This window comes from Cervus canadensis, chromosome 7 (genome assembly GCF_019320065.1).
Source record: "Cervus canadensis isolate Bull #8, Minnesota chromosome 7, ASM1932006v1, whole genome shotgun sequence".
Taxonomy (NCBI): domain Eukaryota; kingdom Metazoa; phylum Chordata; class Mammalia; order Artiodactyla; family Cervidae; genus Cervus; species Cervus canadensis.
The window spans coordinates 58,261,820-58,283,037 of NC_057392.1; the positions used below are offsets into that span (position 1 = coordinate 58,261,820).

The 21,218-nt window shown below is 46.7% G+C and overlaps 1 protein-coding gene and 1 long non-coding RNA gene across 3 annotated transcripts; one reads left to right on the forward strand and one right to left on the reverse strand.

Annotated features, from left to right (window-relative positions):
• The first annotated feature begins 8,222 nt into the window (after nt 1-8,222).
• Nucleotides 8,223-9,898, forward strand: MAGEF1 (MAGE family member F1). Its single transcript, XM_043473517.1, has one exon. It carries the CDS (start codon nt 8,456-8,458, stop codon nt 9,377-9,379), a length of 924 nt encoding a protein of 307 aa, XP_043329452.1. The 5' UTR covers nt 8,223-8,455; the 3' UTR covers nt 9,380-9,898.
• Nucleotides 9,899-10,403: 505 nt separating this feature from the next.
• Nucleotides 10,404-20,767, reverse strand: LOC122444847. Of its 2 annotated transcripts, XR_006270367.1 has the most exons (4): nt 20,502-20,767; nt 14,115-14,345; nt 12,235-12,693; nt 10,404-10,859 (listed from the first exon to the last, which is right to left on the reverse strand). It is a non-coding gene; the product is annotated as an uncharacterized LOC122444847 (long non-coding RNA). The 2 variants fall into 2 exon arrangements; XR_006270366.1 differs by lacking the exon at nt 10,404-10,859 and having other exon boundaries at nt 11,097-12,693.
• Between the last annotated feature and the right edge of the window lie 451 nt (nt 20,768-21,218).

The window sequence follows — 21,218 nt, forward strand, 5'->3', positions numbered from 1 at the left end:
GCAAAAAAAATTCTCAATTATACTTTTTAATACCATTGTGATTTTTGAACTGTGTGAAAGTATTGTCTATTTTAGAAGAAAACTAGTTTAATACATACTTGTGCAGATTCACTTGTGTTGACATGAAAAGATTTTCAAAATGGACTTAGTGCATAAATTAGAAATACATACAAAATAATCTCAATTCTGTCTTTCAAAAATCATGTATCTATAAGGTTGTATTCTTATATAATGATTTCCATAATCTTGGGAAATAGGAAAGCTTTAGCTATAAACAAGTTCATCACATTGTATTTAATTTTAAAAAATCTGAAAACAAGTCTAAAATGTAACAACAGGCATTAAAGGTGGTATGGGATCTGTGAATAGTTTCAATTAGAAAGAATTATAGAAAAATGTTTATTACTGTGAGAAATTAACAGTATGTCAAAAAGTATATATAGTGTATATATAAAGCAGCGTATACAATATAACTCTGTTTAATAGAAAAAAAATACATGTTTAGAAAAACTGGCGGAAGATACATGCCAGGGTATTTGTTAATTGTAGTTACCCCTGCATGTGGAATTATAGGTGTTTGTTTTCTTTTAAATGGTCAAGATTGTCACACTGCTCCATAATAAACGATGCCTTCTAAAATGAGAAGAAAAAAATAAATAAAGCACTAAGCAATTTTTAATGCTTTTAAAAAAAAAAAAATAATGCTTCAAGAGTTAAATTCTAAACTACCTTAAAAAGTCACCTACCTGAGAGTCTGGCTAAGTAAGGTGGGCTACCTTCATCTGCTGATGATAAGTCTTGGTCCTAGGCTGAGATTCTTATTCTGTCCTTCCTCCCTTTGAGACTTTCCTGACATACAGGGTGTTGGCCACCACGCTGGGACCAACAGCACTGCCCATCAGTATAGGACAGCAAGACACTGCAACACCACAAGACCCACCTCTCCTCACTCCCACCCCAGAGAATCACTGGTGCAACCACTTGCCTTCTGATACCTTCCGGCAGCTGAGCTAATAACTTGCTGGGCTGGAAGGTGGCGGGTGGGCAGTGTTGTGGGTGACATGGTCGGGCAGGGAGATTCTCTGTGCAAGGAAGGCGTGGCTTTCAGGCGGGGCATCTCTCAGGCAGATGCCCTCCAAAGAGGCTTGGGGGAAAAGAGGAGGGGCCTGAGGCCTAGGCAGCCCCCTAGGCCCTTCATGTTTCCTGAGAGTTTACCACAATCATCTTTTACCTGGTCTCCTGCTCTGTCCCTATCTTGTCCAACCTGACTTCCAAGCCCCTCGCACTCTTCTTGAAACATACCTAATTATTTTATTCCTGGGATCAAAACATTTTATCTGAAATCAGCACTTCTCCAACTTTCCCGCTAATGTACACCAACAGCAGACAAAAGAAATGCCTTTGGTTCCCCCAGGGGACCTCACAGCCTGAAGCTCCTGCCAGCACACCCAAGCTCTCTTTGAAGTCTTCTGTTTTCTCTTAAAAATTCATGAGAATTTTGCATGCTATTCCATGATATATCTGAACTTCTCTTAATATGAAGATGTTTAAAATTACTCACCTCAAGGAAAACTGATGCTCCTGAAAGAAATATTGTGTTTATCCAAAGGCTCAAATATCCTCCTTGGAGAAGTACCTATAGCATAAAATCCAAGCTCCTGACAGGCGAGGCTCTATAAAATTTGGCCCCCACAAACCCTCCTGCCTTCCTCCCGCTATCCTGTGCACACTGTCCAATCACTGGGTCCCCAGGACTCCTGCCATGTCCTGATTTGCCAGGTTCTTGCCAGTCCCTGCATTTTTGCTCAGGCTCTTCCTTCCTGTGGACCCCACTCTCTACCTGCTGACAACCCACCATCCCTAAAAGCCTTCAGGGAGATTAAATGCCACTTTCCACATTACATCTCCTCTGATGGTCTTGACAGATGCGAAAGCAGCCTGTGCTTTGGGATCAGAAAGCTGGTGTTTAAGTCCTGACTCTCAACTCTTAACACTGAACAAATTATCTAACTTCTCTGACATCTCATTTGTAAAATAGGGAACAACTGCGCTTCTTTCACAGGACTGTTATAGGGAGTAACAAAAATTCAAGCAACAATGTCGTACCCTGTCTACACTCCCCTACACTCCTCCAAAACTCCTAGAGCAGTCTTTACACCACTCACAGAAAGGGCAGGTGTTAACGCATGCATGGTTTTTCATAATGGCTTATTTTCCCCCAATAGATCGGTGAAGTTTCTTGTATTACCCCCATGACCCCATGGCTTGAAAGATTTTGGTTATTAAGTCAAACACATTTGGTTATTAAATCAAACACATTTATGGAAGAGTACCCACTTTTCTAAGTTTTCTATCCCATGCTTTCTGAACACGGAGAACTGTTCCCAGCCTCCCCTCTCCTGCTGCACTTGAGGGGCTCTGAGCAGGCAGCCACCCACAGAGACCATAAACACCTCAAGACTGCAGCCCCAGCTCCACGCTTCCCACAGCACCTTACTCAGCGCCTTGCTCTAAGAACACACCTAGTAACTGCTTGTGGCATAAACAGAAAGTTCCACCCAGATGACAGTGGGGGAGAGTCCTGTCTAAATGAGCCAGGTCGGTGTGCAGAAAGGGGGCATTGTTATGGGAGGCAGGCAGTGCTGGAGGCCACCCTTCTCCCCCGACCTGCCCCAAGCAGCAGGCACCCCCAGTTCTACCAGCTGGCCTCCAGCTTCAGTGTGTGAGCCGATTAAAAAGCGCCCTCTCTTCAGTGTCTGGAAACTCCTGCAAGGAAAGTTTGCTGCCCCAAGTTGGCTTTTGACTAGAGTCTTAATAAGAGGCCTCAGCAGGCTGTGGCTGGAGAGACAATGTCACTTAGAGGAGCAGCTTGAAGCGGCAGTTAGGAGAAGAATTATTTTAATGAATACATTTCCTTTCAATTGTATGGGAATATCAAGATCCCATTAGAATAGGGAAGCAATTAGAACTAATAAAGATGAATGCACAGTGCTCAGTGCGTGCGGAATAACAAGCAGCCAACAAAGGGATTCGGAGAGCCCACACTAATCCAAGTGCACTGGCAGCCAGCGGAGGGGAAACGGCTCTGTTCAGCTGCTCAAAGGCCCTGTGTCCCGCGCATTCTGGTCACGGCCAGCAAATGGCGTGAGTTGGGCCTTGGAGTTGGGGGTGGGTGGGCCCCCGCCCCGGCCCTGGGGGATAGAGATGGGCTGTTGGCAGCCCCTTGGCGACGGCCATTCAGAACAGGGCCCTGGCTCCCTGCCAGCCTCGCGCCTGCCCCTCGCACTGGGCCTCATTGTGTCCAGGTGGCAAATGCCTTCTCGCCAACTCTCCTTCGAGGTTTAGAGAGCGGGTGGGACAGTGGAGGAGGGAGGAAAAGGGGGGCCCTGTGCCCCCACATCTCTCTCCTCCCCTCCGCCAGCCAGGGTCTGTTCCTCCTCTGGGTTGGGTGTTATGTTACAGACACTGGTGGGTCACAGGCAGCCAAACACAGGAGTACTGTTGCTTACACAATTGCTCTTCAAACAGTAACAAACAATTTTCGTTACCCAAGTCAGATCGAATCATCTGCCTGGCCATCCTGCTTCAATACCAGCCACACATACAGGACCCAGGGCTTCACACTCTGCCCACTCTGCTGTGACAGAACTGGGTTTCATTCTGTCCCTGGCCCAGGGATGTAGGACAAAGCTCTTCCTCTGATCCCTTCTTTGAGCCGGATCAGCTGCACGGCTGTCCAAACTGTCAAGAGAAATAGAGAAGACATAAGCACCTATGCAGTTTGGGACTCACTCAGTTCGGGGGTGAGACACTGCTCAGAATCTGTGTGAAGAAGGCACTGAGAGCTTGGAGGACTCTACTGACAAATTTAGAAGGAATCCAACAAGATAACTCTGGCTTCCCACCAAAGCAGTCACTAGCCTTAGATGGAGTGTCAGGACTTGACATTTCTTTATTTAATCTTTTTTGGCCAGACAGTTTTTTCAACCAGGAATGCGTAAGCTCATTCCAAAACGTCTGCACGAGAGCCCAGTCCCACTTATTACTGAGTTTTCTACCACGTCTCTTTAAAAAAAAAAACCTGTAACCTTTTTATTTGTTTCTTAATGGTAGAGCATTTTAAAAGTACGTTTACATTTATAACCTTACTTGAACCTCAAAATAACTCTGGGAACTGGCAGAGGCTAAGGTTATCCGGCCTAAAAATGAGGAAACAGTGGTCCAGAGAGGTTAAGTATGCTGTGCAAGAATAAATGAATGGGCTGGGACACCAGAAGTCAGGTTTTCTGATCCGGTTCAGTGCTTTGTTCTAGAACACACCTTTCCTACACCCACAGAGTGCCGGACATTTCCAGGATAATTCATCCTGCCGGTCTGTTTTTCCAGTATGACTCCCTTACTCCTTTCCACATACTAAACTGTGCTAAGCACTGTAGGCTTTTAAACACTGTAGTCTAGACTACAAAGAATCACCCTTCAGGAAGCTTTCAATCCAACAGTTATAAAAGTTTTGTTTTGCTGCCCTCCACCCCCAACCCCATCAAAGAAGGAGAAATACACATTTCCTCCCTTTTAACAGCTTAAATAGGAAGGACTGTTTTAAAAGTCTGCCTGGCCTTGGCTTCCCTGGGGGTCCAGTGGTTAAGAATCTGCCTTGTAGGGGACACTGGTTCGATCCCTGGTATGGGAAGATCCCACATGCTGTGCAGCAACTGAGTCCATGTGTCACAACTACTGAGCCCCACATTGCAACTGCTGAAACCCATGCTCAACAAGAGAAACCACTGCAATGAGAAGCCCACACAAGACAGCAAAGAGTAGCCCCCATTCACTGCAATGAAAGAAAGCCCACACACAGAATGAAGACCCACCACACACAAAAAATAAATAAATAAGCAAGTATTTGGGGAAAAAATAGCCTGCCGGTCCAGTATGAGTTCACCACAATCAAAACTGACAACTGATTGTCTAGGCCCCTTTCAATAAAAAACATTGTAGCATCCAGGGGTTGTTAAGTGGCAAAGCAAAGTCATTCAACTTTCATATCCCTCATCACCTAAAGGTCTGTTCATTTAAAAAATGTTTTCACATGGTGACTATAGTTAATAATACTGTACTGCATATTTGAAACTTGTTAAGAGAATAGATCTTAAAAGTTCTCATCACAGAAAAAAAATCTTATAACCATGTATGGTCCCTAGACTTATTGTGGTTATCATTTCACAGTATATATGAACATCGAATTATTGTGTTGTATACCTGAAACTAATGCTATCAATTATTCCTCAATTTTAAAACCTTATTTTTATAATTTTAAGGTATAATTTATACACCAAGAGATACATAGATATTAAGGGCAGAGTTTAATAAGTTTTGACAAATGTATTATCTACACCCAAACCAAGATTCAGAATATTTCCATCACCCGCAGAAAGTTCATGCCTATCCCATTCCAGTCAACCCCACTCCAGGCCTCCACCGTTCTCATTTCTGTCACCAAAGATTAGCTGAACCCATCTTGAACATCAGATTAACTGGAATCATACTGTGTATCTTTTGTGTCTTTCTTCTTTTACTCAATGTCAACCAGACTCATCCAAGTTGTTTCAGTAGTTTATTTTTTTGTTTTTGTACTTTTTAAATTAGTAGGATTATATTATTAATTCAGTTTTCAAAACCCAGTCATATTACTACTAATTTGCCCCTCAAAATTCTTTCCATTCAATGTATCTCCTGCATGCTCCTTTGCATGCAGCTACCTCCTCTAATCCTCCTTGGCAAAGCTTGAAGTGAGAAAGATATGTAGAATATTTTGTCTGCAAGGATGCCATTTCAGGTTGGAGTGATTCTACCCTCAGGAGAAACTGACAACCAGGCAGTCCAGCATTGTGGTCATGAGTACAAACTTCAGAATAGACAGATCGAGGTTCTCATTTCTAGTCTAGCACTTAGCATATGGGTGGCTGGGGACAGGGGATTTAACCTCTCAGGGACTGTTTTCCCATTTGCAAAGTGAGGATAATAATACCTTCCTAATAGGGATTTGTGAGGACTAAATTATATTGTATATAAAATGTCTGGCATAATAGAAACTAATAATAATAACCTCAAGTTAGACTATAATAAACATCCTCCTGCTTCATTCACATACTTTCAGCTTTTCTAAGTCATAAAGTATAAATGGGTTTTATACTTTATATTTTCAGACTCTTTTAAAGATAAAGAGTTCATGACTACATCTAGAAAACTCTATCAGATATTTACTTAAAAGAAACGTTATTTCCTCTGGAAAAAAAAGGAAAGCCTTTTATCATTTATTCAATGACAAGTATATACTGAGTTCTGATACTGAGGGTCTCTTCATAAGAGTTAAGGACACAGACCTAGCTTTCAGGATATTTGGTTTTGGAGGGGAATAAGATAAGCACAAATATAACTATAATACAAAGCAAAGTATGGTCAATAATAATAATAATAATTAACACCTATTAATATAGTGGTTAAGAGCATGGTCTCTGGAGTCATATGATTGAAATAGTGGCTCAGTCATGTGATGTTGATGAAGTTACTTAACCTCTTTGTGTGTTATTCACTTGTAAAATGGGAATAATAATAGCACTTATCTAGCAGGACTGTTAGAAGAAGTAGATGAGTTAATACATGTAAAAAATTAGTACATTAAAAAATATGCAATAAATAATAACTAACACTCATTGAGGGCTTCCCTGTTGCCTCAGTAGTAAAGAATCCGCCTGCCAAGGCAGGAGACGGGAGTTTGATCCCTGGGTCAGGAAGATCCCCTGGAGAAGGAAATGGCAACCCACTCCAGTTTTCTTGCCTGGGAAATCTCATGGACAGAGAAGCCTGGTGGGCTACAGTCCATGGGGTCACAAAAGAGTCAGACACAACTTAGCGACTAAAGAACAACAACAAAAACCCACTTATTGAACACTATGTGCCAAGCACTGCGTTAAATGGTTTCTATGCATTTCTTCACATGATCTCCACAATGCTGTCTCTACTACTATGCCCATTTCACTCACAAGGCAACTGAGGGGCAGGAAGTTTAGGTAATGTGCCCAAGATTACATAGCTAGTAAACAGCAAATCCCATAGAAAAGACATATCCATAAAATGGGGACAGTGATAAAAGTACTCATCTTAATGAGAATTAAACAAATTAATCCTTGAATAATGGTTAGAACAGAGCCTAGAGCACAATAAGGCCTATGTTAAATACAAATTGCTATGGTGATTCTGAAATGGCAGTACATAAGGAAGGCTTGAAAGGAGAAAGAGAAGTGGAGCGAGAGGAGGAAAGGGGAGGAAAGGAGAGAAGAGGGAGAGACAGGAGGGGAGGAGAGAGGAGGAAGAGGTAGAGGAAGAAGAGGGAGGAGCTGGAGAAAGGGGGGAGGGAGACAGACTGGTAAAGGTCAGAGTAGAGCAGGCAAAAAGAAATAATGGGAGTAATTAAGTTTGATTAGATTAAAAACAAAACCCCTCCCCTTTCCTCCAGTTAGTTACTATTTCTGCCAGCTGTACCTCGGTATATCTTTTATCATCTTCTTTGACTCCTGTAGAATCTGCTATCCTTACTCTCTCGTCATCCATTTTACTTATTTATGGAGTGCCTCTATGTGCCAGGCACTGTTCTGGGTACCGGGGATACTCCAATGAACAAGACAGGCCACATCTCAGTTCCTATTTTGCACTATAATAATACCAATACGCCAAGCTGGATCCCCAGCTTTTGGTCAGCCCTTCTCCAATCCACACTCCACAGGGCCACCAGAGAGACTAGATGATACAGATCCGGTCTGGACATTCCCTTGTTTAAATCCCCCTTGTTTAAATAGATTTCAATCTCCCGAGCATCGTGTTCAAGGCCGGTCACAAACTGTCCCGCACAACCTTATCTCCCAGGCTTCACCTCCATGCAGACCACACTTGTGACACAGTAAATCACTCAAAATCTTAGACACGCGCACCTGCTGATGGGACGTGGCTAGAACTCCATCCCTATTTCATCCTTCTACACTGAAACCTTAGGATAGCCTGGTTGCCCCCTCCTTGCCTCCAGCCTGTCAGACTAAAAATCAGCCCTGACTCCTCCACAGCCTGGGCATCCTGAGAAGCCTGTGAGCACTCCTACCCCAGCGGGAGCCGGAAGAGGACGGGCTTCGCGCGGCCTCGGGGCCGCCATCTTGACTGAGTTGGCCGGAAGAAGTCTGGCAAGTCGGCAAGCGAGTGCGCACTGAGGCTGCGCGGTGGCCGCGCCGAGGCAACCTTCCCCAGCCCTCTGCGATACAGTCCAGCAGCCGCAAAGCCCTGTGTCATCTCTCTTAGTCCTCTTGCAGCCGCCCCGGCCGCTGTCCAGCCCCTCCGCCGGGGTGTGTGCGGCGGCTCGCACACCCCGCGGCCCGCGTACGCGCTCTGCACCTGCCCACCCGAAAACATGTTGCAGAAACCCGAGAGCGGGGCTCTCCCCATCCCTCAGGCGGAGAGGGAGATGGATGGCAGCCATGACGGTGAGACCCAGGCTCTGACCGCCTCGCAGGAGATGGCCCCGAGCCCCCTCCTGCAGGAGAGCCACGAGGAGGACCTTGGGGCTGTAAGGGAGGAGGGGGCTACGGAACCCTGTCTCACCCCGAAAGGCGCGAGGGCTTTGGCAGCCAAAACCTTGGCCCGGCGTAGAGCCTGCCGCCGTCTGGATCGGACGGTAGCCGAGTTGGTGCAATTTCTGCTGTTGAAGGACAGAAAGAAGAGCCCCATCACTCGCTCTGAGATGGTGAAATACGTTATCGGAGACTTAAAGGATCTATTCCCTGAGATCATCGCAAGGGCCGCAGAGCATCTGCGGTATGTCTTCGGTTTCGAGCTGAAACAGCTTGACCGCAAGCACCACACTTACATCCTGATCAACAAACTAAAACCTATTGAGGATGAGGAGGAGGCTCTGAGAGGAGATGGCCCCAGATTGGGTCTCTTAATGATGATCTTGGGCCTTATCTACATGAAAGGTAATAGCGCCAGAGAGGCACACGTCTGGGCGATGCTGCGTCGGTTGGGGGTGCGTCCCTCAAAGTATCACTTCCTCTTTGGGTACCCGAAGAGGCTTATTATGGAAGATTTCGTGCAGCTGAGATACCTCAATTACAGGCGTGTGCCTCACACCAACCCACCGGAATGTGAATTCTCTTGGGGTCCCCGAAGCAACTTGGAAACCAGCAAGATGAAAGTTCTGGGGTTCGTGGCCAAACTCCATAAGAAAGAACCCCAACACTGGCCAGTGCAGTACCGTGAGGCCCTGGCAGATGAGGCTGATAGGGCCAGAGCTGGGGCCAGTGTGAGGGCTAGGGCCAGCACCCACCCCTGGTGAGGGCCAGCTAGGGGTGGGGGTGGGGGGATATAAAAGCTACCGTCTGCGTCATAAGTAGACTCGGTGGGGAGAGGGTCTTTATTTATGTAGCATTTGTGTTCGTGTAACTAGGATTTAGTTTTTGTATCTTGCTCAGTTTTGCTACGTTTAATATACTGTTAAACTGATGTTTATAAATGAAATTCGTTTACTTTTTCCTGTAGGATTTTGTTGTAGATTTTTGCTGGTTTTGTAAAGTGAATTGAAAAACTTTACATTTTCTTCTGTGGTCTTGAACAAATTATGCAGCACCCAATGATGTATTTAATTAGTTTGAAGGAACTCAGCAGTATGATGATCTGGTACCAGGGGAAAAAAATAGCTGAATGGTATCTAGCTTTCTAGCAGTTTTTGTCTATTGTATAAAGAAAAAAGACTGACATGTAACTCTGTTTAGTTATTATAATATCTGGTGGGGGGTGGGGATGCAATAAATTAGAGGTATAACCTGGTACACCTAATAAACATTTGTTAAGCATCTTTTGTGTGATGCACTGTGGCGGGTATTTGGGAATTAAAGGGCTTCCCAGGTAACTCAGGTTAAAGAATCTGCCTGCAATGCAGGAGACCCACGGTTCCATCCCTGGGTTGGGAAGATCCCCTGGAGAAGGGACTGGCAACCCACTTCAGTATTCTTACCTGGAGAACTCAGTGGACAGAGGAGCCTGGAGAGCTACAGTCCATGGGATCGAAGAGTTGGACATGACTGAGCAACTAATACGCACATGCTGAGCAAGATAAAGGTCCTACTCTTCAGAGCTGGACAGTAAATAAATAAACCAGAAATTACAGTTCAGTGAGTTGAAGGCTGCAGTGGGACACCCAGCCCCACCGGAGTGATTGGGTGAGGCTTGCCTGAAATTACCTTTAGTGGGACTTCAGTGTGGAGAAGGTGAAAAGACAGGGTGGGAGGAGACGGGGAGGTGAGGGGAGGGGGGTGAGGAAAAGAAGTTGCAATGAGGAGATGGTATTAGAAATGACTACTTAAGATGCTCTTTAGTTACATGGGATGACTTGATAGATAGCAGATCTGGAAAACACCCACCTTTGGCCAGTGCACTTGGCCCAGGGCAGTTTATTACAGTGCATACATGATGGTGTCTGTTGGCATTTTGGGTCTCCATCTCCCTTCTCTCAGTCTTCATATGTTATCCTCTTCTACCAAAGCTCTCAGGGACCAAGTACTATAACAATTCTGGAACAGTATGTAGGGTGGAGGGTATGTGTGACGTCCACTACTGTCAAGAAGTCTTCACAAACTCTCCCTTGGCACCAGAAAGCCCAGCACCTTCATCCATGTTTCTGCTTGCTGCTTTCCACTTGCTATCTCTCATTAGGAGAACCATAGACGTTTTTCACATTCTTAATACCCATGAAGAGTCATCAACAAAAGCAGCTCAAGCCTGTGCAGTGCCCACCACCTTCACTCTGAGGATGAATCCTGTAGAATGGGTACATAGAAGAATAAGGACCCTAGATGAGTGATAACCAAACTAGAGCTGGGTGTAGGAGGATTGAGAAGCTGTCCCCCTACAGCTGCCATATACAGAAGACCCACTTCTTTCTCTCTTTACTGCCAGTTTGTGTGTGTGTGTACTTTCCATTGCACTTGAATAACTATCTGAGTATGTTAAGGTTAGCATGGAATACAAATACTTTGACCACTCGGCCATCCTGACACGTTAACATGGAATACAAATACTTTGAGATAGAGGCCCAGGGATCCAAAAAATCACAGACCAAAAGCAATAAGTTTATGGGTAAAAAAGTTTACTAATGATTATGACTTCTGGACAGTTTATTAATATTAATTCATTAAACAAAATTACTGAGTGCCCACTATATGCCAAGGACTCTGCTGGGTTCCAAAGATGAAAAAGGGAAAACTGATTTTACCCTCAAGGAATAATAGTGATAATTTCTCACATTTGTATTTTCTCACAGCTGTTGAGAGGTCAGCAGTGTGTGCACCTGAGGGTCTGATTACTTGGTGATTTGCTTATGGTCACTTGACAAAAGACAGCACCAAGATAGGAACCCAAGTCCCTTGCCTCCCAGTGTGTTTCATTCTAGTACATTGTGCCCCATGTCTGGCTTCCGATATGTTGTATGTGATTTTATTTATCACAACTGCAAGAATCAAGCGAGGCACGTGTAATTAACGCCAGTTGCCACTGCAGTCCTTATGGGGTAAATAGAATAGAAATACTTCCCATTTCACTGGCAGTAGAGGTGACTTTGCTGAAAGGCAGATGTATAGTTCATGGCAAGACAGGACTAACAACTACCATTTATTAGACATCTGCTACAGGCCAAAAGCATTCCCCTCTCCTTTTCACAACCATATTGCAAAGTTGGGTATTATGAAATACCTTCATTTTACAGATATTAATACTTGCCATTTATCCAATACCTAATATGAGCCAGCTTTTTAATGCTTTACATATGTTTTAATGATTTTTATAACAATCTAACAGGATAGATACTATCTGTTCCATTTTGAACTATGCAAACTGAAACTCAGAGAAGCTGTAAAGTTCTCATAGATAGCGTATGACATAACAAGGGTTGGAACTGAAGCCTGACTGTCAAAACCCCACAACTTTTCACTGTTACACATTTCCTTCTTTTTGGAACTTCTTTCAGACTTGGGGACTCATGTTCTTTCTTCCAAACATGGCTGTCTCTCTGGAGATACAAACAAGGATTGTATAACCAAGGTAATTATGACAAGACTCTGGTCTGTGAGAAGGTAAAAAGGTGGTTAAAATAAAGTTGGAGAGTTATCTGTGGACATTCGTTCCAGCTCTGCCTACCTGCAGTGTTCTGAGTGCTGACTACAACGTGTAGAATGTGTAGCTTTACTCAAACTCAGCACGTTTTGTTCTCATAGGCCATGTTTCCTCAATCTTCGTTAGTCTGCTCTCTCCATTAAGGCTCAAATTAAGTCTTTCATGCCATGAAACAATCAAATACCATTTGTGGACCTGCAAATATTCCCAGCGTTGCTTCCAGATGGTACAGAGGGCTGGCAGAACTCATACCCTTGCCTCAGGATTAAAGACCTCCCATGTCACAGATGCCATCATCAGCTTCTCAGAAGTACTGAAAGTGTGGCCTCTGGGCCCATGTGTAGAGCAGACCTTGGCCATGGTGAGAGCAAGAGATGAATTCCCGCATGGATTACGGTCACTCACACGAGGAAGAAGGCAGGCCTGGATCCCTGGTCTTCTTTCCCTTCAGACACAGGCAGAACTAGATCTTCTTGGGTGAAACTGTGTGGGTGGGAGAGCAAAGAGATTTTGTCAGGGGAGTGATAGCAGATGGATCACTTCAGATCTACTTACTCTACCACAACAAGGTAACAAAACCAGGAAAGAAGTCCCTTGAAAACTGGGAATCAAGTCTTAGACAATGGGAAAGTTTCAGTTCTGCCATAAACTCTGCAGGGATCTTGACATTCACCAGAGTCAGGACTTTTGACCCACTGGAACTTGGAGAGTGGGTGTTTGGAAACAGGCTCCAGTTGATTACAGCCCCAACATCTAACAGTCACGGAGGGCTCTGGAGGTGGCAGCTCATTCACAGCCCCTGTAAATCAGGCCTCAATTCATAGGCTCAATCACAATTTCCACTTGAGATAATTATGCTCCATGCCTTGGTCATGGTGGCAATTGATGCTTGTGCAAATTAGTCCTCAAATTGTGCAGCCCAGCAGAGATGGCAACAATTACCTCCCAGCAGAAATATGGTGTACTGACTAACGAGGTTAGGTGTTCTGAAAAGTGTCCCAATCAAGGCCTTTTAAAAGTCATGACTATGTGACCTTGAACAAGGAATTCCAAACTCTGAGGGCTGAAACTCTAGGAAAGATTAGTGGGTGATTGGAGTTAATGGTTAGCTACAATCCACACCCATAACCCATCCTACCAGCTGACTGCAGACCCTGCCCAGTTCCCAGGCTAGTCGCCACTGATTAAAATAAGCCTTATCTATCAGGCATGGTACTAAGATGATAACTGAGATGATAACCAAATTGGCTCCCTGTCTACTCCGGTACCCTCTCAACAGCCAGTCGAAGGTGGACTGGGCGAAATTTTTCTTCCTGAAGCAGTTCAACAAAGGGAGACTTGGCCTCCTGCTGATCACTCTCCTGGGCATCCTGGCAGTCGTGCTTATCAAGGTGGGATACCACAACAGACCCTGGCCACCTCCTCATCGTATCTGTTGAATTATTCTTCTGCTAAGTGGCTAACAAACCAACCATTTTTAAATTGTACCAGAACTTTTAAGAAGATATGCAAACACACCATCTTTGCCATTAACCATTAATAAAACTCACCACTTCAATACTTCAGTCAAAGCCCCCCCCCCATTTACCCACCCCCCGGCCCCCCAGAACTGAGCATTCTTGCTCGGAGAACCTGCATCCCTAGAGCTCTGGGCTGGGGTGGGGAATGCGCTGGGTGATCCCACGTTCCCAGAACCTGCTCAGTGACTCCTCCTCTCCAGGGACATGGGGCTCGCCACCCCCACCTTCAGGCACCCCCTGAAGCCTTCCAGAGCCCGCCCCACCCAGGTTTCCAGGTTTCAGTCCAGAGAGGTGAGGCAAGATCTCCCAGACCCCTCAGGGTTTGGGGCACTAGAACTGGGGTGTGGGGACCTCCGTCCCTGATCCTGGGACCTGAAGACTGACCTCCAGAAGGCGTTCCTCCTTTTCCACCAGTCTCCGTGCTGTCTCGTGCTTGGCTTGTGATGGTCAGTTGTAACATCCACATGGGGTAAATCCTCAGGCTCCCGGAAGGCAGCTGCCAGGTTGGTGCAGGAATCACCTGTCATTCATAGGCTGTGTGCGTCTTACAAAGCCACTGGCCTGTTTCACTTCTGTTGTGACAGTACTCAGATAATACCGGGCCTCGAGCAGGGCCTGCGTGTGGCAAATCAGTGGTTCTTTAGGGAGGAATCTTGTTTCTGTACCATGAGGCAAGTAAGCATCCCCTTGGCTTCCCTTGTGGCTCAGCTGGTAAAAAATCCACCTGCAATGCCAGAGACCTGGGTTTGATCCCTGGGTTGGGAAGTTACCCTGGATAAGGGAATGGCTACCCACGCCATTATTCTGGCCTGGAGAATTCTATGGACTGTATAGTCCATGGGGTGCAAAGAGTCGGACATGACTGAGCGACTTTCACCTTCACTTCACTTCTACACAACAGCCCCATGAGGCAGATTCTGCATTGGCTGTCATTGCAACACTGTAGGCAGACCACAAGGAAAGCATAATTCCTTTCATTCTGTCAGTGCACAAGTTAAATGACTTGCCCAAGGTCATGACATAACTTGTGAGCGGTGAATCCAGAACCTGAACCTGAATCTCCTGGTTCTTGCTGTTATTCCACCCTGCCGGTCTGCAGAAGGTTCTCAGGGAGCACCTAAGCTCCCTTTGGGAAAATGGGGCTGAGGGAGAAGAAAGAAAACATCTGGGCCTGGTCCTTTATACCATCACCTAGAACACCCAGAGTAGAGTCAGTGAGGAACAGAAGAAACAAATTGGCTTCTCTGACTGCAAGGTCACCAGAAGGGATGCAGACTGGGAGGGGAGCCCATTTGAAGGAATGCCAGCTCTGGGCAGCAGCACTTTGGTTCCTCCAGTGGGCGGCCTGGTACCCAAGATGCAGAGGGGCGTCAGCACAGTGAGGGACACCCATGAGGACAGAGAGGTCTCCTACAGTGGCAAGTCCCTGGCCCCCAGAGCAGACAGATCCGCTCTTCACCCTACTCTGCCATGCACTCCTGTCTGCCTTCAGCTGAGTACCTCATTCTCTGAGCTTTGGTTTCCTCATCTTTCAAACAGAGATAAAGCTACCTCCTTCAAAACACCATGAAGCCTGAAGGAGGGGATTACCAGGCACTTCGCACAAGATCTGCCACATGGGAAACTAGTGTTATTGTAAACTGTGTCCACTCATGCAACAAACACTTATCTTCTGTACATACATCCTGGTGGTGAGATGACAGCAGGGAATAACAGGCAAAAATCCCTGTCCTCTAGAGCTTTCAGATCAGTATGAGGAGATAGACAATGAGGAAGTATAATACACAGCATGGTGGGTGGAAGTCTATGTTGGAGGGACAAGCAAAGCAGGAAAGGGGGTGTGCAATTTTAAATAGCCTGCTCAGGGAAAGCCTTGCCACTGAGACATTTGAGTCAAAACTGAAGGTGAAAAAAAAAAAAACAAAACAACTGAAGGTGAGAAGCAGAAAGCCCACAAGCTGTCTGAGTAGGGGGACCCAGGAGGAGGGGGTGCCAGCAGATGGAACAATGAGTGTGAAGGCCAAGGGTGGAAGCAGGCCAGGCAGTTTCTGAGAAGCAGCTCCTACAAGCAGAGTGAGAGCTGGGGGAGGGCTGAGAAGAAGGAGTGTTCCTTCTCCTCAAGGAGCTGGCACCAGGACCTAAAACAATGAATAAACACAGAGCTGCACCCAAGAGTTCCCGTCGGAGCTCAGCAGAGGAAGAAACCACAGCAGCCTGAGGCAGCAGGGCCTTCCGCTGGGCCCAGAAGGGGAAGGAAAGAGAAAATATTCCTTATATGTAACGTTTGTGTTTCTAATTACAAGTGCTTGTAGTGGAAAATTTGGAGAGTTCCATAAAAATATAAAGAAGAAAATGGATTCTCTAGAATACTGGCACCCAGAGGCAACCACAGTTAACAGTGCAGTATGATTTTATATCTCTAGTGTATTTAGTTTTCACCTGCCAAGGATAGAAATGATTTGTTGCTACTTTCACAAAATGAGCCACAACGACACTGAGCCCCACTCCGTGCAATATTTCCTCAAATACTTCTGGGTGTTCCTAGTGGGACATCTCAAAGGATGTCACAAGCCCATATCCACAGCAGTCACCATGTGGAGCTTATGGAGGTCCATGAAAGGAGCCTCTGCCGGAGATGGTCCCTTGTGGGGTCCTTAGCATCCATGGCTGCTGTCTCCTCTGATTGCCACCAGGGTACCAGAGGGATGCTGTGTTCTGTGTGCAGGGGTAGACAGCGTGTCCTTCTCCCCAACTCTGTGTCAAGAAATATCTCCTGGGTCCCAAAGCAGCAGTGCCAGGGCCTCTCCAACCTCCTTAGGAAGCCTGCTTGTCTCTGCTTGCAGTGTCTTATAAGCAACTTTCCAAACTTCAGCTGAAAATAGTTGACTCCACCGGGACCAGTTCAGGTTCCCTTCCTCCACAACTCTTTTCCTTAAACCTTAGGAAAAAACGGAACAAAAAGGCAGTCCCTGTCTCCCAAGTCATGTCTGTTTACACTGTGAACCAGAGCAGTGAACATCTGCACTCACGCTGACAGTGACTACACAGTTTAAGATTGGTGTTGATTTTCCCAAAACAAAGCAAAATCTGCCCCAATGGTAAATTAAATCCTCTGCTGCTGCTAAGTTACATCAGTCATGTCCGATTCTGTGCGACCCCATAGACAGCAGCCCACCAGGCTCCCCTGTTCCTGGGATTCTCCAGGCAAGAACACTAGAGTGGGTTGCCATTTCCTTCTCCGATGCATGAAAGTGAAAAGTGAAAGTGAAGTCGCTCAGTCGTGTCTGACTCTTAGAGACCCCATGGACTACAGGCTACCAGGCTCCTCTGTCCATGAGATTTTCCAGGCAAGAGTACTGGAGTGGGTTGCCATTTCCTTCTCTGATTAAATCCTCTACCTCTATGCAAATCACTAGCAATTAGTTCCCTTCCTGCATGTTTCCCAGCTTCTCTTCATCATGTTTTTAAAACCATAGGGTGCATCTCAGCCAGGGATGCTGTATACCATGAGAGATGGCTATAATTTAGGTAAAAGGTTGGAATGGAGGAAAGGATTCTAGGCAAGGGAAACCACTTCAGCTAAGGTCAGGTCACAAGTGTGTGCGGTGTCCTGGGGACCATAAGGGGACCAGTTAGGTTGAAGCAGAGTTTGTGGAGGAGAGGAGAGGGGAGGGCGCTGTGGATGGAGAGAGACAGTGGCTGAGGGAAAGCCATGAGCACATGGATGGTGGCTTGGTTGGTCGTGAAGAGGGAGGCTGGAGGCAGGGAGGCCACTCTACACTGGAGTGGATGGCAGCCTGATGTGGGGAGTGGTACAGCAGGAACGAGAGTGGGAAGGACTGGTTGGGGGACGAGCTTGGAACAACTGGATAACTGGTCGGCTTTGGGAAATGCAACAGAGGGACATGTGAGGTATGACTCAGAACTTCAAGCTGGCATGTCTAGAAGAATGCTGGAGTCATTCATTAGAACAGCTGGATGCCCAGGGGGAGCTGGTTTGTGGTCAAGAAAATGGCTATTGTCATCAGTCACACTGAGTCTCAGCTGCTTAGTTGAATATCTGATGGATACTTGGAGATGGAGCAGAGGAGGGACACTGAGGCTGAAGGTAGACACTCTCAGTCAGTCTCTTTGAAGACGTAGCCCAAACCATGGGCTTTCTCCTTGAGAGAGAGTGCAGAGGGAGGAGAGCAGAAACTTGACGAGCTCAGGTTCTTGCTGAAAGCAAGGGTCTTGGCAGTCCCAAGCAGCTTACACAGAAACTCAGTCCTCCCCCCAGAGTGGCCTTCTGGGCCCATTTCCTAATTATATTTCTAACAAATGATCTGGGGGATAAGAAGAAAGTCTCAGAGGGAACAGCATGGCCAGGGACTCATGGAACTGGGAAAACAGAAGCTGCAAGTTGTTGCAGGTTGGTGTCAGTGACAGGGAGGCCAAAAGTCTGTAGTGCATTAAAAATGGAACTACAAACACACAGTCACGTTGCAGCTGGAAGGACTCAGGACAGACCTAACCAAGGCTGAAATGGGTCAACTCATGAGCTTCCAGACTTAGCAACCTTTCTCTCCCAGCTTTATAAAGGACCTTCTGTCTTGGAATGGAACTTTCCAGGCAACAGCATTACCTTTGACCAGATCTGAGATATCGCCACGGTGTAGGACAGATCCCGAGTGAGGGAGGTTCCACTCAGGGAGAACCCACACATTCAGCCTCTCGGACACACAGGGCATGTTGCCCATACACAAACGCACACTTGGTATATATCAATACACGTACAAATATCTCCTCCAGCTCCACAGGAGACATAAAAATATATCATTTGGCAACTATCATATATCAGGTACTTTGCCTAGAGCTTGCCAAGTATTTTTACATTTAATCTCACAACAATTGTGAGAGAAAGGGATCATTTTCCGATTTTGTTAAAAAAAAAAAACTACAACCAAGGCTCAGAAAAGTTAAATATTTTGCCCAGGATCACATGCCTAGAAAATGGCAGCTGGTTCCTGACCCAGATCAGCCTGTGCATTCACATGATCTTCTTTGTTCTTCCATTATTCTTCTTTCTTCAATATGTGTACACAACAGACCCATACACACAAACACATCCCCATCCCCTCTGCACACACAAAATCCCCATAGAAAGTAAGCTCCTTGAGGGCAAGGATTGCATTTTGTCCACTGATGTATCCCAGGCATCTGGAACAGTGACTGGGCACATAGTATACACTCAACGAATATTTTGTGGCTGTCATTAAATGAACTGAAAGCGTACACGCATGGGATACTTACCTGTGTACATATACGCCTACACATGTACTCATGAGCACACTCACTCACCTTCACACACACTTAATAAACACATTAAATCCACTGCCTGAAAGGAGATCCCAGGTGAGGCCCCAGGTCTCAGACATGCCCCTACCCCTCACCCCAGGCCTGCTCCATCAGCGGCCTCACTGCTGGTCTCCCCAGGCCCCTCCCTGGAGCAGCAACCAGCCCTCCCCGCAGCCTCAGCACATCCCACCTCCTTCTTTTCTTAGTTCACTCAAAACAAAGAATTTTTCTAAAAGATCTTTACTAAGAGAGAAAGAGAAAAACAATTAAAAAAAAAAAAAAACAAACCTGCAAGTTCTTGAACAGATGAATTGACAGAGCCAGTTTCTTATCCTAAGTCGTGCCCTTGCGTCCAGCCACAACCTGGCATGGCTGGTGAGGTGATCAGCTTGTGGAGACCAGGCCCTGCCTGGCTGCTCTGCCAGCAGTTCAGATGCCCAGCCTGAGGGAGCAGGGAGTTGGCACGGCTGCTCAATCTGGGCGATTCTCTCTTCCTCCAGATACGGCTGCTGCTTCTGTCCAGGCACAGACTCTCCTGCCACCTTGGCCTTCAGCTAACTGCAATTTTACACCCTATTTTTGTTTTTTGTTTTTTGCCATCTGCTGTGCCCTGGGCTTGTAAACCAGGCTGATCCAACACAATCATTCAGTAGAATTGTGTCAATTCTGTGCCTAAAACTCCAACAACCTTAATTCCTTCCTGGAGCCTCAAGGCTCTGCCCAGCATGGCTCCTGCCCACCTCTGGGCCTCCATCCACTTCACCCTTCTTTTGTCTGGTCTCCAGAGATATTTGCAAAGCAGTTCTGATGGAGGTGCCAGAGCCCAGGGTCCCAAGGTGTCTGTTCACTCAGATACCTCAGACACTCCAGAGCAGATCCTGGGCCAGTGTATCAACACGACTGGGGTCTTTGGATTAGAAAGTAAATTCCTGAGCCCACCCAAGGCCTGCTGGATCAGAATCTCTGCAAGTGAGGCCCAGAAGCCAGCACTGTTAACAAGCTTCCCAGGTGACTCTCACACTCCAAAGTCCAAGAAGGACCACCCCAGATTTATTAAATTCCATACATACCCTCATGCATATATAGTAATGATAGCTAAAATATTTATTGAGCACTTACGATGTGCCAGGAAGTATTCTCATGTATTAACTCAGTTTGCCCTTATAACAAGGTTGTAAAGGAGGCATGGTATCATACCCACTTCATGGTGACTTGCCCAGGTTCACACTGTCTTTGATGGGAAGTCAGGAATCAAACCCAGGCTCTGTGACTTCCAAGCCTGCATGCAACCAGCACATACTCTCTAGCACACACAACTGCACCCACATCGACCACACACAGGACCCCCAACCCCTCAGAACCACTGACAAAAAGGTTCCAATGAAAAAGATGGAGGGCCAGGGCGTTTTCCAAGGCTCCTGGTTTCTCTCTCACCTCAAGTCTGGCATACGCAGATCTGAGCCGAGTGAGCCAGCAGCCACAGCCAGCAGAGGCAGGGAGCTGGTGAGCTGCAGCCCCAGGTCTTTGGCAGCACCCCCGGGCCCTGAGGCTCAGCCCTGCCTGCTGTAGGAAGCGTGCCCACCACGGGCCTCCGCTGCCAGGCCCCCCGGGCCCTGCCCCCCGGCTTCCACTGCCCAGTGTGGCCTGGCTCCCTGAGACCCGAGCCCCTGACAGGGCCCTCCCTGCAGCCAGAGAGCAGATGTGCGTGCAGCTTTCTCCAAAAGTGAGTTCTTCTCAGGAATCCTGCCATGGGGGGAAGGTAGCGGGGTGGGGGGGAGGAGTGGAAAAACAACTGAAATACCATAACACAGAAAAGTGATCCAAAGAAAAAGCAGCAACTGCGTATCTGGAAGGAATAAACTGAGGAGGAAAGGCGCGGAGTTGTGCAGCGTGGCCGCGAGGCTGCCAACCTTGGCAGCCCAGGGCTGGGGGCTGGGGACTGGGCGGCGCCGTCAACTGGCCACAAGGCTGATCTGGCCAGGGGCTGAGGTGTGGGGAAAGCAGAGATTGGGCTGATGTGGGGGCTTGAGGAGGGGATTCTCAGTCAGCAGCATCCTCCTTCCCAGGGCTCTGGGCACTGTGTTCTTCAGCCCCCAAGAGCCTGGAGGGTCCTTCTCAATGTTCTCCACCTGAAGGGTTTGCTTAGGACCA

Bases quoted from the DNA above. Each gene is read 5' to 3' on its own strand.
- MAGEF1 (XM_043473517.1), top strand. From the start codon at position 8,456: ATGTTGCAGAAACCCGAGAGCGGGGCTCTCCCCATCCCTCAGGCGGAG.